The 11,943-nt window shown below is 36.4% G+C and overlaps 1 protein-coding gene and 1 long non-coding RNA gene across 2 annotated transcripts; one reads left to right on the top strand and one right to left on the bottom strand.

Moving 5' to 3' along the window:
* Nucleotides 1-4,187: 4,187 nt before the first annotated feature.
* On the bottom strand, nucleotides 4,188-6,632 carry LOC140009314 (uncharacterized). The gene is made up of 2 exons (XR_011816729.1): nucleotides 6,493-6,632; nucleotides 4,188-4,757 (listed from the first exon to the last, which is right to left on the bottom strand). It is a non-coding gene; the product is annotated as an uncharacterized lncRNA (long non-coding RNA).
* Nucleotides 6,633-6,892: 260 nt separating this feature from the next.
* LOC113696007 (glucomannan 4-beta-mannosyltransferase 1) lies at nucleotides 6,893-11,195 on the top strand. Its single transcript, XM_027215288.2, has 9 exons — nucleotides 6,893-7,213; nucleotides 8,698-8,796; nucleotides 8,892-9,144; nucleotides 9,522-9,632; nucleotides 9,738-9,874; nucleotides 9,957-10,070; nucleotides 10,177-10,376; nucleotides 10,471-10,668; nucleotides 10,810-11,195. Exons 1-9 carry the CDS (start codon nucleotides 6,893-6,895, stop codon nucleotides 10,967-10,969), a joined length of 1,593 nt encoding a protein of 530 aa, XP_027071089.2. The 3' UTR covers nucleotides 10,970-11,195.
* Nucleotides 11,196-11,943: the final 748 nt, after the last annotated feature.

Raw genomic sequence — 11,943 nt, 5'->3', positions numbered from 1 at the left:
GTTATTGAAGAGGGCTTAGGCCTGGTAATTTATTGTAAAGTATTTTTTCAATAAAGTTTTGAATAAAAATACGTTTAAGTGTTTTTAAATATATTATTTGAATAACATGTGATTTGAATATTTTTTAAATGTATTTTTTAATTAAATTTATAATATATGATAAAATAATTAAATTTATTTTTTATTTTTTAAATCATGAAAATTATTCCAAAAGTATCAATTTGAGTTTTTATTAAAAGTGTGTTTCTAACACTCAAATCACCATTTTTAATTTTATAGAATTAATATTCATGGGACGCCTTAAAAGTAAAATATTTTTTTTATCAAAAGCACCGCAACCTTGAAATAAACCTATATATTTTACCCCAAAACAAATTAAAAAAAAAAAAAGAAAACAAGTGGACTGTATTTGACTTTTCAGGCCGTACTGGGCCGTGAGTGGTATAATATTAAAATAAGGTCTTATTTATAATAATAATAATAATTTTTCAAAGTCGTGAAAGTAAAGTTACTGTTTCAACTTTTTTATTTTTATTATAGCAGCAGTCAAAATGCAATTGCTGACATATAAACATGACTTTTTGTCTGCACAAACTCAAAAATAAATAATTTTTTATTGTGTTACAGAAAAAATATGAGTAAATCTTATATATACTGACAGTGCATACACTATCATCGTTGGATCCATGATACATATGCAAAAATTGAATTAAAATTCAATTTTACATAGTTATCATTCATCCAATGCTGACAGTGTATACACTATCAGGGTAGGAAATATTAATCCAAAAATATATGATACTAGTAAATATCTTTGTCGAAAAAAAATTGATTTTTTACTTATATCTCGTACCTAAACATGACAAATACGTTGTAATCGTCCTAGAAAGAAAGGATAAAAATGGCAGTACCTACCTTCGATAATCAACAAAACCGGGCTACTTCAATGAAGAAATTTGCAGTTTGCCAAGCTCTTCTTTTCTTTTTTTTCCTTTCCACAATTATATCTCGGTTGCGGCACAAGTAAACTAGTCAGGAAATCTTGGAGTGCTCCCAAAAGGGCTAAAAACTATTTGATGCTGTAAATTATGGTTAGGACATTTTTACAAGCAGCTGCACTTTTGCACTCAAGCAATAACATAACCATTTCTTTAATCACGTTCCCTTCTAACTTTTAGAAAATCATTTCAACGTGAAGAAAACAAGATGATACATGGGCTTTACTAAACGTTTAATTCACTTTGCTTGACCGAAAATCCCCACCTCAAAAAAAAAAAAAAACACCAAAAGAAGAAAAAAAAAAAAATCAACTACGAGTCCTGCAGTTGCAGTGGTTATGTATTCTCATACCGCTTAATAGTTGCACGAAGAGGTTAGCTGTTGCGAAGAACTTTTTTTTTTTTTTTATCAAACAATACACTAATAGGTTTTCCCAAAAACACACAAGATATTCCGATTCCAATAGCTTGATAAAAATATATTGGCAAGGGCGTGCAATACATAAAATATATATTTAGTCACTAACTAATTACGATCCTCAAAACAAACACATAAACAGGGTCTTTTCTTTTTTTAAGAAGAAAAAAACATGAATGTAAACCTACGCACGAGCAAATTAAAGCAAACACTCCAGAAAGAAAAGAGAGAAAAAAAAAAAAGGAAGCAACAGAAATGATGCAGGGCGTACGTATTTCTTTGCCGAATGCCATGAACAAGATAAACAAAACCCCAGAATAATAATCAAGATGTCGTTTTGTCTGCATCAGCATCTGCACCTCAGCTGCTCTACCTTCCAATTCTACTTGTTTTTTTTCCTAAAATTGTTTTTCTTCTCAAGAAAAAGAAAAAAGAAAAAGAATAGAGGGTGTGGAATGGAATCGGACAAGTAATATTGCATGAGAGAGAGCTTGGAGTAGTGAAGAGACATGACGTAGCGATCCAGGTGCAGGTGCAAATGCAGAAAAAACAATGAACACCTTGGCTTGGAGATGAAGAAGACTAGTAAAAAGCTTAACCACGAAATAAACTGATGTCGATCCCCAACAATAATTTGTTCAGGAGTAAACTAAAAAATGCACTTGCACTAGCTCTATAATAATGGAAGTCTAAAATGGGTAAGAAAGACGTTGCTCGCTTAGCTCAGTCAGTCCCTCCCTCCCTCAAAATTTATAACCCATGAATGAATGAACTGGCATTAATTAACAAAATCCCAAGCCAAGAGCCAAATTAATTTGTGGCTTCCGAACTTGATGGTGATCTGATCCCTGTGGAAGGCCGGAAAGCAGCTCTAATGAGCAGCCACGTGATGAATGAGTCTGAAGCACGTGGGGAATATCGTCCCCTGCCTATCCTAGCCTGACATCTAATACCCTTACAAATGGATTCCCACATGAGCGGAGCAGCCCGTGCCCGTGGGAAGGGAATCACATCAAACCATCTTTACCGTAAAAAAGCTGTAGCAATAGTAATCATATTCTGCTACTGTGTTTTGTTTTGTTTTGTTACCCCCTGAAAAATGGCCAACGTCAAACGATCTTTTAAGCTGCTATAATTAGGCATGCATGCGGTCCTACGTCACCACTGACTGATACATATTAAGGTCAAAAGAAAGAAAAGGAACGCATAGGAACGACGGTCGTCCCACTTCCATTCTAAGACCAGAAAAACAAGACATATCAAGAAAAATACTCTAAACAGTAGATTCTCTCCCATATTAACCTTTTTTTTTTTTTGCCTTATTGATTTGCCGAAGGAAATCAGAAGTTCAAGTTAAGAATCCTCTAGATCCGGTTACATCATGAAGAAATCGAAAAGCAAATCATTTTCTTGCTTTCACTTATTGGTTTACATCAAGAAAATAGATTTGTTAGAACTTAGAAATCGACCCCCATGTCGACGACACACCAAATACCAACCGCCCATTTTTCTTCCCAATCAGTTTCTTGTCTGCATGCCTAATTGATCCTGAATTTGATGCATGTTACCTCAAATTTCTTCTTCTCAACAAACTTCTTGGAAGACCCATGCACTACAACGTAATCCACAGCAACTGGCGATTTCATGCTTGAAATTGAAATACGTTTGGGATTTGGCATCCAAGTGTCGACCTTTCTACGGGTTGACCATCCTACAAATCTGCCCCCACCCCACGCACTAGACTTAACCTCACTTTTTGCAAATTCTTGTTCTGGCTTGACGTGGCCTGTATATTAGCCAGATTTTGGTCCCCCATCATCATTTACCGAAGAGTATGCAAATCCCCAATTTGTTCAATGGACTCTTTAAAAAAAAGAAAGATTAAACAAAAAAATTACACTCGCATAATAATGTGAGAATCTGATGTGAAGCCTTTATCTTTAATATGGATCCTTAAACATCGAGGAGGGAATTGTCGTACAGTTGAGCCTTTGGGCCTAGGATGATGGCTCAGCTGAATGCAAGTTCCGCCCATATACAAGGTCGGCTGTGATCTTGTTGGGCTTTTACAGCTTGGCCAATAGTAGAATTCGCGTGCCAAATCTTATGGATGGGCTATTGGAAGAAAACAAAAGTCCTCAGAAAATGAGCTACCACTTCTCATCCAGCGCAAAGAAAAGCATAACCTGACCCTACAACCGCCATAAAACCGACATCATTTCTAGCTGACATACACAGGAGTCAAGCAGACTCATCAGGCATTCTCAACTCTCAAGTGGCCAGGTCCGGTTTTATTTGCAACATAACATTGATCAGAAACGCGTACAGAAAAACAGAGCGATTACTGAGTACAGTATCTTTCTACCCTCTACCATCAATCACCTATCTCGGCTAGGAGTTAAAGAAGATGGCAACCGAAGTACCAAACAGTAGGCTTTGATCAAGGATGCATACTATTGAAGCTCATTGGCGTGCATTTTTACCTATCCAGACCCAATCTGAAGTTCATTTAGCAATTTGCTTGGAGTGGTTATGCTGCATTGCTGTGGTTAGTTTTACCAAGAAAATCCAAATAATGCAACAAACGGCAGCAAAGTATTCAACTTCTTATAAAAATGACAAGAGGAAACTGTAAAAGGAAGAAAAACAATCTCTACTGTCGTGGCAAATCCAAGGGGTAAATGATTAGCTAAATAATTTCAGATGACCATATTGCAGAAAGACGCCTTTACTGGAATTAACACATTGTACGACATAAAAGGCAAAAAGAATTTAGAGGATATCAGATTTCTTTATTGCTGCTCAACTCAAACTTACAGGAAACAAGCGAGCTTAGTTCTTTGTAGGTTAACAATTATCAACTGAAAACCTACTTGATCTCCAAGAACATCAGCAGAATCCTCCAGACAGAATTTCTTGAAAGCAATTGGAAAACCAAGCAAATAGAGAAATCCTCGAGACCCAATCAGCATCATTGCACTTACATCATTAGCATCTCGCAATGCAAGTTCTTGATTCTCATAGAGGAGATCATTTGGAAATAATAAGATTCATTCATTGGTAGAAGAGACTTGGCCATTCTGAAAGTCTAGAAGGACCTGGGAATACACGCTAACTAAACAATCTCACAGCTGAATGAATTACAGACAAGCATTACACTAGATAAATATTTTGGTTTAGTATCAAAACAGTTAACCTATGATTGAACCATTGATAATTGATGGAGGCATTAAAATCTTGAGTAGTCATTTCACTATTATTTCTAAGGGAAGTCAGCATCTTTATACCTCAAATTCTTGGTTCACATACAGAAGACTGGTTTCTGAATAAGCACCGTCTACCTGGTATCAACAAAAAACCAACCATATAGCTAAATGAATTTCATAAATTGCAACAGAAGTCATTATCATTAAATTCATAATCAATCAGATCAAAATAGGCCCACCAAATTAAATCATTTATAATCCTCTGAATGTTAAAAAAGGAATGGACAAGAACTTTCCCCTAAACCAAAAGTAGGGTAAGACAACCTGTAGACCGCTCAAATAAATATACATGTGTACGTGGAGTGAGTCCCAGGGGTACATATTATTAAAGCTGTAGAACTTTTTGAGGCATTTGTGTTTTGCATATATTATTTATACATAAAAAGATTATGCAACTGTTACTTTCCATTTTCCATAATCAAGCTTAGTTCACACAGTTAATGGTCATAATTTCTCCAGTTAAATCACCGTTTCTAAAGATACTGTCCATGGTCTATATGTATGCTCGAGTGTAATAATTTTTTTTTTATAAATAACTTAATTTTGCATGTTTTTCACTTATTTATTTAGTTTGATAAGTTATATTTTGAAGAAGTTATCGAGAGCTCTATAAGATGTTTACCGTCTTGTAATCATAAGGCAATTATAACAAGTTCCCACGCAAATCAAGAATTATGGAAGTTTAATTAGGGACATGTTTAAAGATGTTTGGAACAGACGTCCAAGAGCTTCAAAACATTATCTGCCTGATCAATGTCCAAGTTGAACACAGGCATCTTGAGAGTTTTTCAGCTTCATGGCCAAGTCTTCCAAAGCATTAATAGCAAAAACTAAATCACACAAGTGCAGCCAAGCCTACCACCTAATTTTCTGTAAATCACAATTATTAGCAATAAATCAAACCTTGCACATTTGACACTTTAGATGAGGCTGCAAAGATACAACATCAAGCTTGCATTCATGCAAAAATGTAGCTTTTCCATGTTTACATGATTCCAAAAAAGCTTATGCCCATTCTCAAGATCATGATGTGTGTGCCTATGTTTATCCAGCTTTACCAGAGTAAACCATGGTTACGCCAACTGTCTCCATTTACAACTTTTAATGGTAAAAAATTTTAAGGAAACAAAGCCTTGCTTTGGAAAATCTCTAACAGATAAGTGCCATCAGAGTAGATTCAAATTAACCGAACAATATTGCCAAATTAAACCACTCATTCTTAAGGTGAGACATTTCAAACAGAAAGTTAGTAAATGCCATGAGAAGGAAAGAAGCATAGTGTTGTTATACTGTGCCTAATGTGTGTCATGAAGAAGTTACAACTGATTGACAACTTCCTAGAGTGCGTGTAAGTTTAAGACCTTCCAAGAGTGACTATAAGATTAAGCACTTCCAAAAATGAATATTTAAGAACTTCCAAGACTGAACATCAGATTAACAACTTCCACACCCTCTCTTACAAAAATCAAAGAAAAGAAATTTAAGAGCCCCTCTTTACTAATGTTGTTGCCCCAATCAAAGTTTAGCATCATATGCTTTTCCAAACAACTTTCCAATCAATTTTGAAACGGCATGGACCCAATTAACTCTGTTAAAAAGTTATAGGAAAATTGTGCAAACTTCATACTTGCAAATAATGTGTAAACTTATAAGTTAAAAATCTAAAAGCTAGATTGACTAAAGTATCCAGGAAAATAAAACAGAAAATGTAGCAACTCAACCCAAACTTGCAGAAACCATCAGTGGGTAAAAGTAAAATCGAAGTAAACCACAAGTCTTGTTGAAAAACTTAGAAGGGAAACATTAATACCTCATCTCAATTATTTGGCTTTAAACTCTCCAACTGCAATGTCGGCAGGAAAAGCCAGAATTCCAGCTAGCAAGTACATACGTTGCAGCACCTCCACCTGCATGTACACCGTGTGTCTACTATCCCGGTGAAGAATTTTGTTTTTATGGATTACTTATAAGGATAACATTCTTCCACCGAAGTCGCATCCATGTCCTCATCTTCACCTCCTCTTGGCCTTATTGCTATTTAAAGCAAACACTTGGATGAATAAACAAATTGCAGATGCAGATGAACTCTCTGTGTCTGCTCATTGCCCTCAGCTCCTAAGGGCTCTATCATTTTGGCTTCAAGTTCAAGTTCTTCTTCACCTTCAAAAAAGCATTTCGTTGCTTCACTTCCACAATTATAGCCTGATAAGATGAGAAACTCAGTTTTTCTAGAGCCCGAGCCAGAGGTAAATTTATATGATGATACTGGCAGAAGTCTCAGCCAAGCATGGGACCGTATACGAGTTCCTATAATTGTGCCGATTCTGCGGTTTGCTTTATATGTATGCATAGCAATGTCTGTTATGCTTTTCATTGAACGGGTGTACATGGCGATTGTGATTGGATGTGTCAAGTGCTTGGGAAGGAAACGATATACCAAGTATAATCTTGATGCCATAAAAGAAGACCTAGAGCAAAACAGAAACTATCCTATGGTGCTGGTCCAAATACCCATGTTTAACGAAAAAGAGGTACAATGTGCTTTTTCTGTTTTTTTTTTTTTGGAACAATTGAACCATCTAGATGGTTTAAATATGCATAACTCTCTTTAGGATGATATAAATGCAAGTAGTACTGGGAAAACCATTTGCATTAATTACACCTTAATCTTAAAAACGAAATGTTTCAGACAAATTAGTAAAATATGTATTAAGTTCCCAACTTGCCCATGGTCTTTACTTGAATCAACACTACAGTAAAGGTCCATCTTGTGCACAAACATATATGCATGTATGCATAGAACACACTGAAAATACAATCAGTAACATTTCTCATCAGGATGGCATCCTTGAAGGTTTGAATGGCTTTTTCAGCTGTGCATCAAAACATCTTCCAGTTCACCCCAACACACAAGCAGTGTAAACTGGAAATAAAGTCATATAATAACAATTAAAGACCAAACATCTTCCAATTCTGATCTGATTTTAACTGCCGTTAGAATCTCAATACTAATACAAGTGGCTTGTGGTAAACTCCAAAGCTAAACACCAACAATATTAGAGTTATTGATAACATGTTCACCTAACTTTATGCAACTCCTACTCCTTTAAGTTCTATTCTTTTTTTGTTCTAGATATTTTGTCATAGGTAACTTTTGCCTCCTCAATTACCAATTTTAACTGCAGTGAAGACATATTGGTTGTTAAAAGAATCATAAGGGCAGACTAATTGAGCTTTAAAGAAAAGAAATTAGAAAAATTTTCCTTCTTTTGCTAAGCATAATATTCAAAATATGAGCTAATCTTTCAAACTTGAGGAAAAAAATGCATTCTAGAAACTGTAGCTCATGTCGTTTGATAAGTTGTGCATATGATTTTAAACACTCAATACAAAGGATATTTTGTGGGTCCATTATAACCACAAAAGAAAGTTAAGAAGAAATTGGATAATATAGGAGAACAATTAGGCAGATAAAGTGGATAAAGTCCATGAAATGTAACTATCATTTTAAAAAAAAAATTAGCATTACTAATACTGTTAAAAAACTAATAGGAAAAGGAGCACTAAAAGTGTACGTGTCACGTTTTCATCCATAACAGTCTAAAATTCCTTATCCAGGCTAGCAGACAAAAAGCAGTATGTGTACTGTCGGTGTATTTGCGTCAATATCGTCCATTTATTATGCAATGCATGTGTAAGCTTCGGTGCATCATTATCCAGCACAATTTCAACTTAGGCGAACTTGTGTACTAAAGTAGGAGAGCGTCTCAAAGGCATAAAAGGATGTCTAAATCTGGCAGACACATATGCATACACATACACAGTCATAGTAAGAAACACATTACTTCAGTGTACTAGTCCAAGTAAGACATATACCATTAATGTCATCTAGTAAAGACCAAATATGCTGCTACCTCAAGAATTCAGAAATCAGCACTAGACCTAAGTTATTGTTGCTATTCAAGAAAAGCAAGGTAGACATACAAGGAAATAATCCACTATCTCTTTTGTTCAGGTCTATAAACTCTCAATTGGAGCTGCATGTGGGCTTTCATGGCCATCAGATAGACTAATAGTTCAGGTTCTTGATGACTCCACGAATGAAGTCCTGCGGGTATTTCTTTTAACCCTCAATATAGTCTCAGAAAAAAAACACTTGTAACAAGATGGAATTTTGCCTTGCTGACATGAAAACATGTATATATGCAGGCATTGGTGGAGTTGGAGTGTCAAAGATGGATAGAGAAAGGGGTGAATGTGAAGTATGAAACAAGGAACAACAGGAATGGTTATAAAGCAGGTGCACTTCGGGATGGTCTAAAAAAGCCATATGTTGAAGATTGTGAGTTTGTCGTCATTTTTGATGCAGACTTCCAGCCTGAGGAGGACTTTCTGTGGAGAACAGTGCCTTATCTTCTTGAAAACCCAGAGCTGGCTTTGGTTCAAGCCCGATGGAAATTTGGTAAGGCTATTACAGTATTGTGTTCATCGAAAAACTGATAAAACCTAGTAAATCCTATGAACCACAAAGAACAATAATATTACCAGGGAAGGATACAATACACAACTGGAATTCAACAAAACTTATAGGAAATTTTGGTCCATAAATGTGTTCATGATGCCAAGGGACTAAATTACATTATACAGAAAACATAAAAAGCTTCAGTTGTATACATTTCAGCAAAAGATTGAATTTTGAATGACTTTTGTAACATTGGTTTAACACATCTTTATCAAAATTATAAATATCCACCTCTTTCTCTTCCCCCTGAGGATGTACAAAAGCATTATTTGTACAATTGACCTTAATCTAATGAATTCAACATTCAATTTCTACAGTAAATGCAAATGAATGTTTAATGACGCGGCTTCAGGAGATGTCACTAGACTATCACTTCAGTGTGGAGCAAGAAGTAGGCTCGTCAACATGTTCATTCTTTGGGTTTAATGGTAAACTTCATAGACATTTCTGCAACATGTTAATTAGTTTTCTATAGCAACTTCCATGAAGACACTTTCAGCCAATATCATCAACACTTTTCGCTTGCATCAAAGGAACTGCCGGTGTATGGAGGATCCAAGCAGTAAGTGATGCTGGTGGATGGAAAGATAGGACCACGGTTGAGGATATGGACCTTGCAGTAAGGGCTAGCCTTAAGGGTTGGAAATTCATCTTTGTGGGAGATTTATCTGTGAGTCTTTGCATTAATGACTGATTATACTTGTTATAGGCATTTCTAAAAGTTACACCAGGCTAACGAACATTTGCTTTAGGTCAAAAATGAACTTCCAAGCACTTTCAAGGCTTATAGATTTCAGCAGCATCGATGGTCGTGTGGCCCAGCCAATCTCTTCAGAAAAATGTTCAAAGAAATTCTCCTTTGTGAGGTCAGGACTTTAATTTCCTCTTAATAAAGACCATAGCCTAGTACTCTGGCATCGGAATAATCAGTGGATAGAGGAAACTAAAAAAGAAGCTCTCTATCTAATGCAGCGTGTGTCCATCTGGAAGAAATTCCATGTCATCTATGCCTTCTTCTTTGTGAGGAAGATAGTTGCACACTGGGTTACTTTTTTCTTCTACTGCATCGTGATCCCAGCAACTATCTTAGTTCCTGAAGTGCATCTTCCAAAGCCAATAGCAGTTTATCTGCCAGCAACCATTACACTTCTTAATGCAGCTAGCACTCCAAGGTATGCAAACCGACAGATAATTCTTTGGTTTCATTTCTAACGGCTCTTAGAACTGAATGACCAAAGACTGGCTCTCACTAAACTAAATACACAGGTCCTTGCATCTACTCGTGTTCTGGATACTGTTTGAGAATGTCATGTCCCTCCATCGATCCAAAGCAGCAATTATAGGACTTTTAGAAGCCAGCCGAGTTAACGAGTGGATTGTGACGGAAAAGCTTGGAAACGCATTGAAGCAAAAGTACAGCATCCCCAAAGTATCTAAGAGACCAAGATCACGAATTGCAGAAAGGTAGTGTTTCCTAAGCTAATAAATTTTTCCATGTTCGAATCAGGACACGTAAAGTCCAGAATCACACTTTTGTTATTGTACATAGCAGCATCTTAGCAGAATACGTGACCAGTACCTAACCAAATACATTTTTACTAGCAGGATCCACTTTTTGGAGCTGATAATGGGAATGTATATGCTGCACTGTGCTTTCTACAACATGATCTTTGCAAACGATCATTTCTTCATATACCTGTTACTTCAAGCAGGGGCTTTCTTCATAATAGGGCTTGGTTACATTGGAACAATTGTCCCTACTTAAGAAGCTAGGCATACCGAAAATAAAGCCTCCAAAAGGACAAGCAGGCTGCTGGAAGCTACTGTCATTTGGTATATCCATCTTGTAGCATACTACTAAGTCATGGTATTATTTTTCAATGTTCTTTATACTGTGTGTCCTCAAGGGTCTCTGCACTTCGGGCCCCCCTTAATATAGACGAGTACAGCAAGTCAACTTGGTTCTTGAATAAAAATGTAATTCACTGGTACCATGTTTTAAATTTAATGTAGATGGCTTTCTTCTACTTTCGGATCCAACAACTGCTTTGATTATTACTCAATCAGAACCACATTCTTAAACATCCTCAGGCATATTTTTATTAACATAAGCACATGGGGTCCATCCAAGATTCCCGATATATTTTGGGCAAAATTAACAAGGGAATCAACATAGGCAGCATTAAAAGAAAAAGAAATAACAGAACCATCAGAAGGATCAAATGCCAAGAAGGTGCTGAAACAGAGGTGAAACTCTTACCTTTGGGATAGCGACGCTGTTGTCATCGCCGACCAACGCGTGGCTGAACAGTACCTCGACACCCTTGAGGCGTATGGGATTCCTATATCAGAACAGAAATACTGATCTCATATCACCTATCGGCGCGGCGGAGTTTGCTGAACGCTTTCTTTGCCCAGTATTGCCGAAGAAGTCACGGAATTCCTCACAACCTCGACAGCTTTCATTATCATCTACCTCCAACTTCCAAATTTACGGATTCTCCGAAACAGGGCCCGTTTATAGATTTATTATTTGTTCTGGTCGCAGGGGACTAAACAGGGAATGTGATGAATTTGTTTAAAAATGCTTCTTCTTTAATTGCCGTTTTCACTTTCTACAATCAAAGAAGAAGGACCCGGCAAGAGAAACTAAAAAACGCCCGAGTGCAAGCAACGCCTTGTAGTAATATTTTCGGGTCAGGTAAAGAAACAGCGCCTTCTACCGTCAAAAGAAGGAAA

This window comes from Coffea arabica, chromosome 6e, assembly GCF_036785885.1.
Source record: "Coffea arabica cultivar ET-39 chromosome 6e, Coffea Arabica ET-39 HiFi, whole genome shotgun sequence".
Lineage (NCBI taxonomy): Eukaryota > Viridiplantae > Streptophyta > Magnoliopsida > Gentianales > Rubiaceae > Coffea > Coffea arabica.
Note: the sequence above shows the minus strand (reverse complement) of the source record. Positions and strands in the feature narration are given on the sequence as shown.

Excerpts from the sequence above, each read along its gene's own strand:
- LOC113696007 (XM_027215288.2), top strand. The coding sequence starts at position 6,893 with ATGAGAAACTCAGTTTTTCTAGAGCCCGAGCCAGAGGTAAATTTATAT. Across the intron at positions 9,633-9,737 it reads TTCATTCTTTGGGTTTAATG|GAACTGCCGGTGTATGGAGG; the intron begins GTAAACTTCATA and ends CTTGCATCAAAG. Across the intron at positions 10,071-10,176 it reads AAGAAATTCTCCTTTGTGAG|CGTGTGTCCATCTGGAAGAA; the intron begins GTCAGGACTTTA and ends TATCTAATGCAG.